The sequence below is a fragment of the Protobothrops mucrosquamatus genome, unplaced genomic scaffold (assembly GCF_001527695.2).
Source record: "Protobothrops mucrosquamatus isolate PMUCROS unplaced genomic scaffold, P.Mucros_1.0 scaffold_163, whole genome shotgun sequence".
NCBI classification, from domain to species: Eukaryota; Metazoa; Chordata; class Lepidosauria; order Squamata; family Viperidae; genus Protobothrops; species Protobothrops mucrosquamatus.
The window spans coordinates 198,941-216,732 of NW_015386239.1; the positions used below are offsets into that span (position 1 = coordinate 198,941).

A 17,792-nucleotide genomic window follows, 5' to 3' on the forward strand; every position below is an offset into this window, starting at 1 on the left:
TCATTAGATCTGCATGTTGCTCATCTTGTTGCTTGAAGAGTGTCATTTAGTGCGGAGGTCACCAACCTCTTGGGCACCAGGGACTGGTTATGTGGAGAGAGGTTTTTCTGTGGACCAGAGGGGACATGGTTTTGTGTGCTGCCTGCATCCCATGGATGGGGCTTTGCTTGTTTGTGCGGCCCTGTTGCTGGCATGCCACGGCCCAGTACCAGTCCATGGACTGGGTATTGGGGACCCCTGATTTAGTAGGACTTGGGAAGTGTGCCTTCTCTATTGTAGCACATGCTCTTTGAAACACTATTTCACCAGGAGAAATGTCATGAGGATTTGGAAGTGGTTGAACTGATGAGCTGTGTAATTTTGTTCTGATTTACCATTAAATGCCATTGTTTCCTTTGTTTCTGTTTTTATGTGCTTTTATCATCTTTGTTATTTGTTATTATACAGTGTTTTTATTGCTTAGCTACCTGAAATTGCTTTGCAATGAGTGGCAAATAAATCAAATAAACATTTATGCTGTAGGCTAGGCTCACTTTCTTAAGTATTATCTTTGATTGAACTCAGTGAAACTTATGAAATGAAATTTGTATTGCCCATTTCTCCATGTTGTAAATTCTTCTTGGTCTTTTATGTAAAACTCCTGGTTATATTTGTAATAGCTGCTTAATTATCTCCTATTACTACTGCAACGTTTGTCCCATTGCTTTACTTGGTTTGCCCCTTAAAGGAGGATAGTTAATTTAACAATGTTTTTGTTTTCTCTTTGCTATGTTCCACTATAGCTACCAATGCAGCCTAAATTAAAAGGTCAGGAAGCCCTAGCCATCAATACTCAAGGAATATCAGCCCTTTGAGAAAATTGCTGGATAGCCTTTTTGTGTGAGTGCGTTAATTTGGGATATAAATGGAAGGCAGCAGAATAGTAAGCTGATACCATGCATTCCTGAAGAAAATGTTAATTAAGATGAGAAAAATTTCAGTACAGTAGTCCTCAATTACCAATGATAATTGGGACCAAGAACTTGGTTGTTAAGCAATACACTCGTAAGTTCAAAAACCATGTGATTGTGCTGCTTAATGACAGCAATCACACTTGCCATTATTAAGTGAGTACCCGACTGGGTCATTAAGCAAGGACCTCATGTGACTTCCAACTTCTTGCTTCATTGACTTTGCATGTGAGAAGCTGACAGGAAAGATCACAGATCGCTATCATATGACTGCAGGCATACTGCACCAGTCATATATATAAGATCCAGTCATAAGTATTACTTGTTCAGTGACCAAATGGTCACTGAATGAGTGGGTTGTTAAATGAGGATTATTTTAAATTGTACACTTCAGTGACTTGATGGAAAGATTATATATATATATATATATATAGACTAATGTTAAGTAGGACTATGCAAAGCATTCAAAACACATTTTGCCTTGTGTGTTAAACATGACAAGTGAAGCAAAAAGCAAAGGAGCAAAAGTAAAGTGAGACAGACAAGGACAGTTTTCCAAATAGCTATGTGAACATCTCAAAAGCTGCAGCTACTTTAATGATTCAAAGAGGAATGGTTCATTTCTACAAATATATGTTGCAAAGCCTCAAAAAATAACTCTATAAATAAGTTTGGCGAAATCGCTCTGACCTGAATAATATCACAACTGTTATTGTAGAAACATTGGTAGGAAGATCTGCTGTTTTAAGTCATGGAAGAAAAGTAGGCTAAAATCTAATATTTATTTTATGACTTAGATTTATCTAACTTGAAATGTAACTTCAGCTCAATTTGGGGAAACAGGAATATTATTTCAGGGAGTTTGGTTTTCCTCTATATATTGCTGTTTATCCAATTTTATAACTTATAGGAAAAAAAGTGTTATTAAACATCACAGTGACTTTTATTTATCTGAATTGTGAACTTTAGCATCTGCCTTGAAGTAGACATTAATTATATTTCAGTACATTTTTGAAGATTCTTGACTCTACCTTTTAATTAACATTGTCACTCATATAGATAGAGAGATGGCAGCACATAATATTAATTAAATTAGTCCCTTGTAGCTCTTCACACATGGTCTAAAAATCTGTGATAATTACTTTTTTCACTGGCTAACACTATTATAAAGATTTGCAGAAAACATTTTAAAGCACAGTACTTTATAATAAGTACAAGAATTTAACAAGAATGCATTCTACCAAGAAGCAAATAGTTATTTGATAAAGTGCACATTAGTTAGGCTATCCTGAAGCTGTTCTTATAGTTCTGGTACATATTTGAATTAATCATTAACCCAATCTTAAATTGTTCTAATCCTATACATTATACATGAGAAATATTTCCATTTGCAGAGTGATTTATGATTATCTGCTCTTCTTTTTAGTAAAGTCACAGGGCCAGGTTATCTGCAGGACCACCTCTCCCTAATGAGGTCATCTTGTCCTAACAGATTGGATATGGTGGGCATGCTCCTAATCCGTCTCTTAAATATTGTCTTATTTGAAGATATGAGGATCATGCCTTTTCCATGGCAACCCCTGCTCTGTGAAACACCCTTCTCCCTGAGGTTTGGCAGGTCCCCACCATCCTAGCCTTCCAAGGAGCACTGAAGCCTGGCTTTCCCCCCCAAATGCTTGTGGATAAACGTGTTTTTGTGGTAGATTGCTTGTTAAACTTTATTAAGGTACTATTTGTCATTTTAATATATACGTAGATAGGGGTGTGTGTATGTGTGTGTGTGTGTGTATGTACACATACATTACATACATACATACATTTTCTTGTGGGGGCAAATTGTAATCATCCTAGCATTGCAAAAGTTGCTGAAGATGCTATTTTAACTGTTGCTTGGAGCACCCCAGAATTCATTATAAGATGGGTGGCTATAGATATTTTAAATAAATAAATAAATAAATAACTTAATTCTTCAGTAATAGAGCTTTCAAAAGTTTAATTGCAGAAAAGAAGGAACAATCATTTTTATTGTTCACACAGTGAAGAATTTCTCAGTCTGTCATTTATCACTATTACAATAAAAGATATAAAACATTGGATTGTGTGTATTTTTTTTCTCTATCAAGGAAAATACAATGTGATAGAAGGTATAATTTCACCAGTTAGTGACAACTATGGGAAGGAAGGATTGGTTGCAGCAAAGCATCGGATTGCAATGGTTCGGCTTGCAGTTGAGACATCCGACTGGATCAGAGTGGATCCTTGGGAAAGTGAGCAAAATCAGTGGACTGAGACTCTCATAGTACTAAGGTAATATTACTGATAGTTTCTGGCACTGATAGTAGAATTTAATCAAATATTTTAGTAAAAGATATAATCCACAAGCAAAGGAGGTAGCAAACTTTATTTTGCTTGGAATAAAACAGATTGTAAGTAAGAGTCCTCTTATATATAGAAGATAGACTAATAACTTTCACCACTTTTAACACTCCCTCCTCCAATCAGACATTTCATTTTTTTAAATTCTTATTCTTTAAGAGTTGACTACAGGTAATCCCCGAGTTACGAGCGTTCACTTAACGCTTGTTAAAAGTTATGTGATGAGCGCCCCCCAGTGCTTACGAGCAAGTCCCGAAGTTACGAATATTGCAGCACCACGGCAGTCGTTCGCCCTTACAAGCGACTGCAGTGGCTCTGCAACATTCACCCTGGTTATTCTCTCCCTCCCCACCCCCGCCCCGCATCTCCCTAGGCACCAGACCTTCAATACTCACCCTGCGAAGATCGAGATCCTTCGCTTTCTTGGCTGCTCCAGGCCTTCGGTGCATTTGCAGAGAATGGAGGCCTAAAGTAACACAAGATCACGCTACTGATCTCGTGTGATCTCATGGTACCTTAGGCCTCTGTTCTCTGAAACAGAACGGAACCAAAGCTGGGATGCTTGCACATGCTGCCGGAGGCTGGATCTGAGGTCTGGAGACCTTTTCCAGGCTGCCGCGGCTTGGATCAGAGGCCAGAGGACGCTTCCACGTCCTGATACAGGCTCCAGAGGCCTTTTTCAGGCTGCTGCCCCTCCCCGGATTTGAGTCCAGGGAACGCTTCCATGCCCCCCTGGGAGGCCTTTTCCAGGCTGCCGCTGCCTGGATCAGGCCGTGGGGGGACACGAAAGCATTTCCCAGACTCAAATTTGGGCGGCAGCGGCCTGGAAAATGCCCCTGGATCGGGCTGTGGGGGGGCACGGAAGTGTTCCCTGGCCTTAAATCTGGGTGGCAGTAGCCTGGAAAAGGCCTCCAGAGTCTGAATCGGGTCATGGGAGGGCTGCGGAAGCCTCCCCGGCTTCAGATCCAGGCGGCAGCAGGAACCGGGGCAGAGAGAAGACGGATATTTTCCAAGTGAGTCCGGTGCGGCAGGAAGGAAGGGGAAAGCATGCAGTATCTTAGTGGGTCGGGGAGGCCTTGGGGGCCTGTTCCATCACTAGGCCCTCCATGGCCTTCCGCACCCTGAGATACCTCATGTTTGCTTAACAAGCCACGTACATTTTAACGGACAAGGGACTGATCTCGTTCAAGGTACGAGATTCATTCTATGGGTTTTCGAGTTATGAAAGGCTCCATTACACTCGTAACTCGAGGACTACCTGTATAAGGACATTTCCATTGACACAAGAGAATGCCTAAGTTTAGTATTTTGTTGCTATCATATCTAGGTCCCAAAATAGAAGATAGTTCTAAAATTCATTTGATTACTGAAAATGCAAGATTGTGTATATTCTCAGATTTTTTCATTCTAAATTTCTATAAGAAACCATGTAGGTCAATTATATATAACTTATACTCTGATAACAAGGATTTTTTTCTAATTACTTGTAATCCTTGCTGGTTTTTTCCTAGTACCATAACATATGTTTGCTTGGGAAAAATGATTTGATTTACATGCAGGAATTCCACTGCTGTCTGTCATACTTCTGTCAGCACAAGGGAAGTTGCTTAATTCATGGCCAAGGCCTTTGAAAAGTCCTGACCTGCTTGATTTCCATCTGTTCCATTCCTATTAGTTCCTCCACTGCTCTCAGATCTAACAATCCCTTTCGTTTAGCCCTTAGTAAGCCATGTAGTTCTTGTGTAGACAGCAATTACTAAGTTCCTGAACTGAAGGACCTTACAGCACCTTCTATTTCAGGGACTCATTTGGCTCATTTTTTTAAGATATAGATATCTGCAATTTTTGCACATTTAAAGAAATGTAGAAAATATAATAAGAAAAGGGGGAAAAAACAAGGTAGGCAAATATAATATGGTTGGATATCCAGAAAATTGCACTTAACCAGCACTTGCTGATATGATTTGATATGGTTGCCAGTCTAACACAAGTGATTAACACATGCTGATATGATTCATATGGTTGCCAGTCTAACACAAGTGATTCTGGACAGTGTACAAAGATTCAACACAAGTATTCTAATATACCATTTACAACTTAGAGTAGTATTAGTCATTTCATACCATATTTCTGTCCCCAAAAATGTCTCAACATAACAATAAAAATAGCTGATTAACAAAATCAGTGTCAAAAAATAAATTAAATAGTACCCAGCACAATAAGAGAATATAGTAAGTACTGTAATGTGTATAGAACTCAAATGGTTTTTAAATAAGATTAAATAATACATCAATTTACATTTTAGATATGAAGTTATTCAAAACATCAAAACATATTTTCCCAGTTTAATTATTCATTATTCCAGAGAAGATGTTTTACATTCTCAAAATCTCAAATTGCATAGTATTTTCTCTGAACAGGTAGTACTAGATTTTTCATCCATTCATGATATCAAATTAGATAGACTAATATTAAGTAATAGGACTTAATATTTTAGTACCTAAGGTACTGTTAATTTTAACATGCTCTTTGTAATAATCTATTTTGTTTTGAAATTTGCAAGTACTCATTAGGGCAGAAAGTTGGATTAGAAATTAAATAATTTAAAACACAGTAATGTTACATAATGTTGAAAGCATTAGAGGGACAAATAGTTTTCCTTTTGCAGCCCAGGTCCTCATACTTCCCAGAATAGATGGGAACAGAAATATTATTTTTTAGTCATTGCCTTTTGGGAAGCTGGGTATTTAAGGGAACTCTTAGAATTTGGGAAACTCTCTTGTGCTTTTTTGGTACAGTGTCAACATTCCCCACAAAGCTTGACATGAGCCCACAGATATTTGGCATCTGGTTTAAATTATAAGCATTTGTTAACAATTACTTAATTGGCTTAGATGATTTTATTGCAACTTTTAAAGTAATACATGAAAATCATTTTATTTATTTTATTAAGTGATCTAACAAAATACTATTTTATGTCATCTATCTCCTAGGAGATTATATAAATAACAAATGGGCAATAGATTTTCCAATTGAACAAGAGTGTAAAGTACTGTTCGCACACATCTTGCAATGCACAAAATTAATCTGGCAAATTCTCCAACCCTGTCATTAAATTCTGACCTGAAGTTGGCAACAAGCCGATTGAATTTTAGAAAGTGCTAATAGAAGATATTCACAAAATATATCCCTGAGAGAATTCCCTTATATTGAGACCTTTATTTTGTACAGGCGTCATTACAAAGAGCTACTTAAATTACACAATAGCAGAAAACTGTGTAGAGAAAATACTTGGTCCAAAGAAGCAACTGACTCATCAGTCGGATCATCAGTGACAGGTTTGTTTATGCTGTAACTTAAGTAGTACTTCTTGTTAAGTGACAAAAGCCTGTTATTTTAGTAGACATGCATGGCTGACATTAGACATTCAAAATTTTGTTAGCTAGAGCTAATGGTCAAAATATCACCTCAAGGAACCAACTATAATGGAGCTTTCCATGTTCAAATGTGCATGTATGGAAGGGCAAAATGGGAGGGTGAAGCTAATATCATGAATATCTTCCTTCTCCCTGCAGAGTGCTGATCCCAAGCATTTGACATTTCTGCCTTTATTAGATTCCCAATGGAAAAGCCCTTTGTGTGTATTTTTTTCATGTTCTAATGAGTGTGCATAAAGATGCATAGTAGTGCAATAAGACCTAAATGAAATATTTAAATTAGCTCAAATAATGTGAGAATATCCTACTTATATACATCTATGCATATAGGTACTGTATGAACTATTGGATGTGTGTCTTTATTTATTTTGTATCCCATCTTTTTTATTATTACAATTTACTCAAGGTGGTGAACATATCCAACATACCTTTCTCTTCCTTTTTTCTCCACAACAACCCTGTGAAGTGGGTTGGGCTGAAGGAGAGTGATTGGCCCGAAGTCACCCAATTGGCTTTCATGGCTCAGATGGGATCTGAATTCACAATCTTCTGCTTTCTAGCTTGATGCTGATTGATTGATTCAATTTATATGGGCACCCATGTCAAATTCATGAATCTGAATAGCTAACAACAATTTTAAAAAATATAAAATAAAATTATAGAAACAATGCATACATAGACTAGCATTGGCTAGTCTAAAAAAAAAGAAGAAATAGGGGTACATGATAGCAGTATTCCAGTATTTGAGGGGCTGCCACAAAGAAGAGGAAGTCAAACTATTCTCCAAAGCACCAGAAGGCAAGACAAGAAACAATGGTTGGAAATTGATCAAAGAGAGAAGCAACCTGGAATTAAGGAGAAACTTCCTAACAATGAGGACAATTAACTAGTGGAACAGCTTGCCTTCAGAAATCATGGGCACTCTATCACTGGAGATTTTTAAGAAGAGACTGGACAGTCACTTGTCTGAAATGGTATAGATTCTCCTGCTTGAGCAGGGGGCTGGACTAGAAGACCTTCAAGATCCCTTCAAATAATTCTATTCCATTCCATTCTTTCATAATTCTGTTCCCTCTGCAATGTGAGTTGTCAGATGGTCAGACCTTGGAAAGCAGTCCTCCAGCCCTTATTGTTCCTCTTTTGAAAGGCAAATGCAGTGTTGTTAAAAGTATATTCAAATAATCAGCATCTACGTATTTCCCCCCAAATAAGCCTACCCCGAAAGTAAGCCCTAGCTTGATTTTGGGGGGAGGGCTTAATATAAGCCCTATCCTGAAAATAAGTCCTAGCTATGGTAGGACCGTCAGCCAGATGGGGGCGTGGCCAACTGATGTCAGGAGCGTCTATGGGAGGGGAGGAAGATTTCTTCGCCTCCCCCCACCTTCTCCCCAAGCAATTGCCACTTGGCTCTTTAAGAGACTGAAAAAGGCACTGAAAGGGAAGAAAGTGCCTCCTCAGCCATCTATTCTTCCCCGGATTGATTTCAAAATCTGCCATTGTCTCCTGGCTGGCCCCAAGGCTGGGCTGCTGGGCCTGTTGAACCTGTTACTGCTGGGGGCCGGTGGCACCCTGGCAAGGCTGCTCTTCAGCCAGGCTGGCAGGAGCAGCTCCTTGCTCTGGCCATGTTGCTGCTGTGCAACCTGCCGCTGCCCTGCCTGACCTTGGCTCTGTTCACCTCTCCACTGTTGTTTTCGCAGCACCCGAGGCCAAGCTCTCAGTGCGCCCTGGTCTCTGCCCACTCTGCCTGCTGGCCCTGCTACTGCTGGGATATTTCTCGGCTGTGTTGGGTGCCATCTGCCCAAGTGGCTGCCCGTGCTGCTTCTGGTCTTGCAGGGGCTCTTTCCCTCCTGGCCACACTGCTCTGGGCCGCCCTGCTGGGCTGCTCCTGCATGGCGTGGGGCGAGTTGGCCCAGATCTTCCAGTGAAACTGCGCCTCTGCCTTTGGTTTGAATGCCAGCCTTCACACCTATTCAGTGCTGCAGATGCTGGGCTACAGGCTGAGCCTCCCCCAAGTATTTTTTTTCTTAGCCTTTCAGCTGCATCGTGTTTCTCCATCCGTTTTTCAGCCACCACTGAGTTTTTATGGGACTAAAAAAAAAAGTTCAATCAGACCTTCCAACTTCACGATATCTTTTTTTGTGTGAGAAGTTGGAAGGTCTGAACTTTTTCTTTTTAGTCCAACAAACACGCGGTGGTGGCTAAGAAACGGACAGAAAAACACGATGCAGCTGAAAGGCAAGTTAGTGAAAAAACGATTGAGGGAGGCGAGGGCATCTGGGTGGGGAAGAAGGTGTGGCAATCTCTCCAGCTCTGCAGGGGCAGTAGCAACTCCATGCTCTTTGGGCCCTGGCGGGTGCTGCAGTTCTCATGCCAGCTATTCAAGGCAGACATGGGGCTGCCCCTGGCCACTTTCGGATTTTACCCTGACCGGCTTCGGCAGGTGTCTGCCACCTGCCTTACCTTACCTCATGGTGGCAGCATCAGCCGGATGGGCTGGGGTGGGTCAGGCTGGGTGGAAGGTGAGTCAGCGGCAGCAACTGGTGGCAGAGTAGCTGCAGGTGAGGTAGAGGCCAAAAGCAGCCAGGGCCCACCCATGTCCGCCTCATACAAGAGCTGCAGCGCCCGAAGAGTGGCATGCTCAGCCTGTAGCCCAGTGCCTGCAGCACCTAACAGGTGTGCAGGCTGGTGCTCAGCCCAAAGGCAGAGGCGCAGGTGGTGCAGTTTCACCAGTGGCTGCTGGCGAAGGGGTCCTGACAAGCTGGCGGCAGGGAGGTGCTCCAGAGGTCAAACAGAAGATCTGAGCCAACTCGCCCCATGCCAGGCAGGAGCAGCCCAGCAGGGCATCCCAGAGCAGTGCAGGCAGGAGGGCAAAGAGCCCCGCAAGGCCGGATGTAGCACGGGCAGCCAATGGCACATGATGTGGCTGAGAAATGTCCCAGCAGCAGCAGGGCCAGCAGACAGAGCGGCAGAGACCAGGTGCGCTGAGAGTTTGGCTCGTTGCGGCCACAGGCAAACACACAGTGGGACGAAGAGGGCAGGGCCAGAGGTAGCAGTGCTCCCTGTTGGCCCCCGTGCTCTCTGCCTTTTGTACATGAAAATAATAAGCCTTACCCCAGTGCCTTTTTTTGGGAGGCCAAAAAATATAAGACTGGGTCTTATTTTCGGGAAAACATGGCAGGGTTCAAAAAAACGATTAATACATCCATGGATGGCTATGCTTGTGCATCCAAATTCCCAAGCTGGATGATACAATCTTGAAAGCCAGCAGGATTGGGGCCAATTTAATAGCTGAGGGATTATGCTTCAGAGAGTAGACAGTATGACAGAAAATTCTCTCTTCTTGGGCTCCATCAGATGGCACTTACTAATAACTGGAACATGACTTTCCTGCTAGATTTAATAAGATGGGATGACATAACTGGGGACAAGCAGTTCCTTCAAATAATATCTTCTTGGAAAGCACATAAAATGCTATAGGTGAAAAGTTTTTCAGAAGAGTTGTACTTTGATCTAGATTCTAAGACAAATTGTGAGTTGTAGCTTGTATTATCACACTATCTGAATCACCTTTTCTCTTTGGATCCAGCTCACAGTAAAGTCCTACTTCATCTACCTGCAAGCAACCAGTGATTTCAAAATTATTACTCCTAAATTATATTTAATCCCATGCATGCTGTTGATTGGCTTGCTTGATTTTAAATATTTCTGTATGTCTTGTACCTTTTATTAATAATTGTGTTGTGGGTCATAGAAAGTAGTCCTAGTACAATGTACAGTCACCTTTTTCTTCTACTCTATGGTTCACAATAGAAAACCAATGAAAGCATGTAAAGAATATGTAGTACTTGAAGATTAAGCCAGATAATTAGAAGATAGTAACTGCATCAAAATATGAAGGCTAAACAACAGTGTAATAACCAAGTTATATTTTGCATTGGAGGCAAAAATAAAATGTAAGAGATCTGTCCAATAATCATAAAATCAAGATAATGACAAATGAAAGCTAATGTTCAAGTCACACAATGTCTGTCCTAGAATGCCTTCGAAGGCAGAAAAAGGGTCTTTTGACAGGTTTTGACCAAATTATAAAGTATAACTTCATATATTCTTTAACTTTCCTTGAAAAAAAGATAAAGCTGTTCTAAGCTTATGTTAAGGTTCTATGAATAACCTGATTCCTTCTGAAAAAAACTTGAACATTTGAATTCATCTGGCTAAAGAAAACATTCCATATTTCAGTCTCTGAAACCTATTCAGTAAACATATTCAGTAAAATGATGCTGTTCTATAGATTAAATACAGTAAAAAAGTAACAGGAGCTGAATCTCAAAATGTAGGAGGAGCCCAACTTGTTTAAAATGTCTATATGATTTATCTATGCTTGCTTTTACCAATTCAGTCATTCATATTTAGACTGCCTGCTTTAAAAGCTGGAGATTGTATATATGGGTAAAGTAATTGTTGGGTATCAAACATGTCAGGACCAGTTTTTAAAAATATTGGTATTTTGATTATGCACAGCTCTACCCAACAATGTATTTTGCTAGCTGGAAAAGTTAGAATTGAGGTGTTGTAAAATTTTGCTTTCTTAGATATGACACAGTCTTCAAAGTTAATTTTTGAGCCTATTGAGAAAACATTATTTCTACATTCTTAGTTTAACAGCTTGAGAAGATTTCAGTTATTTGCAGTTTGCCTTCAAAAAGGAAAAAAAAACCTACCCAGGCATTTTTAAGGATTCTTATTGTTTTATATCTTTTTTTCTTCAAATTACTATTGTAGTTCTTCACATTTCTAATTAGGATCACTAATTTAGCATTATATACAAGTTATTTCTTTAAGATGGAATATCTATTTTACTTTCAACTCAGCCATATAAGTTATATGTTGTTTCCATGGTTGTCTGAGAGCTCTGCCTCTTGGTAAGATCTTGTTGAGTGTTAAATCTAGCTGTTTCTATCCTGCTGTTGGTGATCTTTACATTGTCTAACCTGGCTAACCTTCTGGAAAGGTCTTAGGGAGTGTTATAATAACTTTTGCACTATCAGTATTGATTTTGATAACACCAGTGAAAAGTGTAGAAAACAAAGGGTCAAGAGTTGGAGTATTATTATAGGCACTTGACTTCAGCAAAAGCTATTATCTGTTGTGAAAGTGCAAGATCGTTATTTAACAGTAGCTCTCAAAAATCGAAGGATATTATATGCTCACTTTTCTTCCTATTGAAGTTGATTCTTTTGTCAGCCTTCTTTGAAAAGCCATTTAGTTGTTCAGTTTTGGCTACATATAAATATTTGATTTTTTTTTTAAAGAGATCCCTGTTTTTCTCACAAGTTTTATTCTGTCAGGAAATACATCTTTTATCCATCATGTCATTTAATGTCACCTCTCAAAGATCTTAATTTTGTTTACTCAGGAGAAACCTGCCATATAGTCTTTAGTAGATATCCTGATTTATGCCTGTGATACCTCCTAATCTCTCTTTCCTGATTTTGTATTTTTCCTTCTTGTTTTAAAAAAAGAGATAATATTAGTACATTTGAAGTGATCTGTTTATTTTCAAAATATAAACCCAACTAATATGTTTAGTCTCAATGAATTCATTGCAATTGAAATTAAAAATCCATAACTAGGGGGTACCTTAGGCTAATATAAGATGCAATTTCTAAGGAGCTTTTCTAATCATGTACCTATGTGAAAACATCCTGCATGCAATTAAGTATAATTCAGAAGGATTAGATTCTGACATTTCCATATAAAATGTTATAGCCAATGAATATTGGAAAAGGGTTTCTAGAGAAGCCATGATGCATTATGGTTTAGGTGGACTAATGACCTATTGCAAGACAAAAAATTTCAAGCAATAACTTTCAAGAAATCAGGAGCTTAACTCAATATTCGTTTTATATAAGGAACCTTTATCCCATTCTTCAGATAAAACGGTATAGCAGATATAGCAGTAAAAATGACAGTTTTATACAATAAAAAGTTAACTAACTAATTCTCAAAAAACCTTTAATAGCCCCATCAAATATTTCTTTGGGCATCCATTGTAAAAAAATATGTCAGTATCATAATGCCCTTATATAAATCAGTATTGTGTCTACATTTGGCCTACTGGGTACAGCTCAAAAATGGTATAGTAGAGGTATAGAAAGTTCAGAGGAGGGGCAGATAAGATTTATGAAGGGGCTGGAGCAGCTTCCCTACAAGGAAAGGTTGCAACATTTGGGCAAATGAGAGGACACATGATTAAGGCATACAAAATTATGCGTAGTGCAAGTGAAGTAGACAAGGAGAAGCTGTTTTCCTCTTCCCAAAATAAAACCAATGAAACTGGATCCTGGAAGAATTGGTACAGACAAACAGAAATAATATTGTTAAACAACACATAATTAAAATTTGAAATTGACTGCCAAGCTAGCAGCTTGGTGACCTCAGAAAAGAGTTGGATCAATTCATGAAAGTCAGGGGATCAATAGCTATTAGCCTTGATGGCAGTCTAGTGGCCTCTGAAGGCCAACTGCTAGGAGACTAGCAGACTTCTTTGGCCACTTTGAAATCCAACTGTAGAATGGTCTGAATCAGCAAGGCCCAGTTTATATTCTTATAACAAAAGAAAAAGAAATTGGAAAAAGAAAGGAAAATCAGAACTTTTCATTACTTTAGTAACTTGATAAGGAGGGCAAACAGGAAGAGGGTGAAGATACTGACCTACTGCCTCCAGAAGTGAGCATCAAAATGAATTTAGTATCTGTGTGAAGAATCCAGGACTACAAACTCCAAATTGTAAAAGAGTAACAGAACAAACATTTAGGACAATTCCTAAAGAATAAAACAAAGCATCTACTAACTTGTTGAAAAGTACAAAGCCAGTGCTACAGGGGCTGTTTTACAATTTACTGAACTGCATCAAGCGAAAAGTGTGAAATATATTACTACCTGCCTATATTACACATAAGCTGGGTTTGTGTTCAGTACTGTTTGCTCTTGGCTATCATGTAAGAAGTTAGTCCCCTTGAAACCTTGGTAGCTAAGCTAGAAAAACAAATGAACATAGACAAGACTGTATAGCAGTGTTGGCGAACCTATGGCATGCGTGCAGAGGCGGCACTCAGAGCCCTTTCTGTGGGCATGAGCGCCGTCGCTCGAGGGTCTTGCCCTTGGCCCGTGGATGGAGCTCATTCCCCTTGCACACCTTGGTACCTACCATAGCCTCCAACTGTTTGCGCAGGTCCATTAGGCCGCCGCACAGAGCTGCAGGCCCGCCCAGCATAAAGGAGGTGAAGTGGTCGGCTAGGAAGCCCCACATAGAGGTGGTAGAGCATGCCCAGGGCCAGCAGGCAAAAAACCACCCCGAGTGTGGAAAGCTGGATCCCCATCGGCGTCACAGCTACCCAGGCCCAGCAGAGATGGGGGGAGGCATGCAATCCTAGCTGGGACTGGGACTGCTCACCTAGTCTGCCGTGACCACTGCATCCATGCCACCCAGTGGGCCACACACACCCCACTGCCCCCCCCTGGGACACCACAATGCTGATGCAGCCCTGGCACTTTGCGATAAATAAGTGGGTTTTGGTTGCAGTTTGGGCACTCGGTCTCTAAAAGGTTCGCCATCACTGCTGTATAGGATGTGAGTGCATTCCCAAATGGTAGATGATTAGCACTAAAGAAAAGGGGTTACAGGAAGAAGGACATTTTGATAAAAGAATTTTTCCATCATCCTTGGATGATGAACCCAAATACTGTCATACCGATGATATTTCACAGAAAGTAAATAATTTTTTGCTTATGGGCTATTTAAAAATTAGAAGCACGGATTCTAAGTGTTTCATGAAAGGTGTGTATGTGCATGGTGACTTATCTGACTGATAAAGTTGTGGATATTATGTATCATCCAGAGACATGTCTAAATAGCATGATAAAGAAGAATGGCTTGTCATTCCTATGGGTATCAGTGACCCTGAAAAAAATGTATTCAGACAGTTTTGGAAAACAAATCGAAACTGTTCTGGAAAACAAAGTTAAGAAAGGCAGGCTGGGAGAAGTCAACGCAATGTAGCGACACCAAAGTTCAACACCAATGCTGGAATAAAAAAGCAATGGCTTAGTAGGGCTCTTTAGTGTAGCAGTTTTCAAAAAATAAGACTATTTGTATCACAGAAATAGTAAGCTGTCAAGTATACTTATGGCAGACTAGGAAGGGAGGGAGGGAGGGAGGGAGGGAGGAAGGAAGGAAGGAAGGAAGGAAGGAAGGAAGGAAGGAAGGAAGGAGAGAGAGGACTGAAGGACTGATTTGTCAAGAATAAAAGATAAATAGCTGATTGGCTGTTTATAATACAAGAAGAACAGAGAAAGAAGAAACAGGAAGAGCCCAGAGCCCAGCCTTTGCCTATCATGTGCTCAAGAGAAAAACTGGTGGATGGTTTTCCTAAAAGTAAATGATGCCAGATAGGTGGGGATGGAACAGCAGGGAGCCACCAATTGCTATCTTGAACCCTCCCCCCCACACACAATAAACTATGTGAAAGCAGCAGCACTGCTAAGGCATGGTCAAGGTACTCCTGTGGGAGCAGTACTTTTTATATAAGCATATTAGAAAGTGAAAGGAAGAGCATATAAACTTAGAAAGTACCTGAGTTCTAATATATAGTGAGAAGAATAAGTTATAATACTGAATGTAAAGAATTCATGAAAAAGGTACCTTAGGCTTTATTTCTAGTGCTTTAAAAAAGGAAAACATTAGAATACAAGGGGCAGTACAACTAAGATTTGGTTGCTGTTCCTAAATCTTAACTTGGGATGAGTATGTGGAAAATTGGGTATAGGAAAAGCAATGCACCTTAGCACCTTTTCCTAACTTTATGTCCTTGATTGTTTGTGAAATAACCTACTGATAGGCATCTAAGGCCTAGTTGGAGAAATGAGAGTGTCAATGTAATGACATGACATAACACCTGCTTCAATAATTAAATTATCTCTACTAATTAAAGTAGCTATTCTGCTACTACGTAACTCTGTACATATGTAAAATTGTTTTCAATAAATAAATGGGAAATGTCATTAGATTGTTCTTCAGTATATTATTTGATCAGCACTGATGAAGATTCACTGAGAATGCACATTTTATGTGAAGAAAAGTTTGGAGGTATACAAGAAAGAGTTTGGAGGTATACAATTCTCATTTGAAATTGGAAATAGTAAAAATTAAGAAGGTCTTTGTAGCCATCTGGTTTTTGGAAAGTAGAAAGATTGGTGGACTGAGTTTTAATATTTATTCTTAAACAAAGACTGCATGTCAACAAAGAAAACCAACAATAAAAATAATATTTCTCACAATATACTCTCATCATTCTTGCAGTTGTTCCAGAGCTAAAACTTCTCTGCGGAGCTGATGTTCTGAAGACATTTCAAACACCTAACCTCTGGAAAAAAGAACATATTATAGAAATAGTGGAAAGGTTTGGATTGGTTTGTGTTAGTCGTGCTGGCCATGATCCTTCTCAGTATATAACTAACTTAGAGTTTTTAAATAACTGCCAGCATAATATCCACTTAGTAAAAGAGTGGGTTCTAAATGAAATCAGTGCTACGAGCATAAGGTGTGCCTTGCGCAAAGGACAAAGTGTGAAATACTTGATTCCAGACTCTGTTATTTCTTACATTAAGCAACACAATATATATATTGAAAAGATTGAATGAAATAAATTAAAGAAAATGGCGTATTCCTTTAAAGTGTTCATGCTGTTTACTTCACTTAAAAAAAGATATTGATAAGATTGACTGAGTCCAAAGACGGGCAACAAAAAAGGTGCAAAGTCTGAGGGGCAAAACATATCAGGAGAGATTGGATGAACTGAATATGTACAGTTTGGACGATAGAAGGGAAAGGGGGGGGACATGATTGAAACCTTTAAATATATTAAGAGTGTGAATAAGGTTCTAGAAGGAAAATGTTTCAATACAAGTAGTCTTCAACTTATGACTTAAATTGAGCCCAAATTTTCTGTTGCTAAGCGAGACAGTTGTTAAATGAATTTTATGACCTTTCTTGCCACAGTTGTTAAGTGAATCACTGCAGTTGTTAAGTTAGTAACCTGGTTGTCAAATGAATTTGACTTTCCCATACATTTTATTTGTCAGAAGTTCATAAAAGTTGATCATATAACCTCAGGATACTGCAACTATCATAAATATGAGTCAGTTGCCAAGCATCTGAATTTTGATCACATGACCATGGGGCTGCTGCAATTATTATTAAGTCAAGTTTTTTTAGTGCCATTGTAACTTCAAATGGTCACTAAACGAACTGTTTTAAGTTGAAGACTACCTCTATTAAGCGAAAATCAAGAACCTGGGACATAATCTCAAACTGACAGGAGTTCAAAAGTAATGTTAGAAACTATTACTTCATACAAAGAGTAGTGGAAAATTGGAACCAACTTCCAGCAGAGATAGTGGGTCAATCACTATTTTGGGATGCTTGGGATAAATACATGTTTATCATCTGACAAAAATTTAAAAAAATAGACTAAAAATAATGAAATAAAAATAATTAACAATTAAAGTATTAAAAAGAAAGTGAACCCAGACAAACAAACAAAACACTCAGAGGGCAGACTCAATGGACCATTGGGCCTTTTTCTGCCATCAGTTTTAGCTCCCACTACTTGGTTTACTTTCTATTGACAGAAGTGTTTGTGTGTGCCTGTGTGAGACCTATTGGAGATAATTTGGAAGAAATCCACTAAATGCAATATTTGCATACAACAATGTGAACATTTCTAGAGATTGCATTTAAAACTGGATTTCCCCACTCTACATAAACAATCAAGATTCATGACAGATGCTGTTCCTGTATTAAAGTGAATAAATAAAGCAATTTAATCTCACCTGATTTCATGATACTAATACTTGAAAGTATTGGAGTCTTGTGTACACATTGGAAACATAATATTTTTAATGAAGCCTTGGCCTAATTGAAATATAGTAAAGTAAGAATTTGTTAGTATAAAAGGTATTTTGCTTT

General features: G+C 39.1%; 1 protein-coding gene across 3 annotated transcripts in view; it reads left to right on the forward strand.

The window, feature by feature from the left end:
• The window catches only part of NMNAT3 (nicotinamide nucleotide adenylyltransferase 3), a 33,859-nt gene extending 17,313 nt beyond the window's left edge, over positions 1 to 16,546 (forward strand). For 2 of the 3 annotated variants that reach the window (XM_015821269.1, XM_015821261.1), the window contains exons 4-6: positions 3,074 to 3,257; positions 6,558 to 6,664; positions 16,125 to 16,545. In XM_015821269.1, coding sequence (XP_015676755.1) covers positions 3,074 to 3,257; positions 6,558 to 6,664; positions 16,125 to 16,465 — 632 coding nt within the window. In that variant the 3' untranslated portion in view covers positions 16,466 to 16,545. Of the gene's footprint in view, positions 1 to 3,073; positions 3,258 to 6,557; positions 6,665 to 16,124 lie in introns of all 3 variants that reach the window. The other variant, XM_015821277.1, reaches the window with a different exon arrangement.
• Positions 16,547 to 17,792: the final 1,246 nt, after the last annotated feature.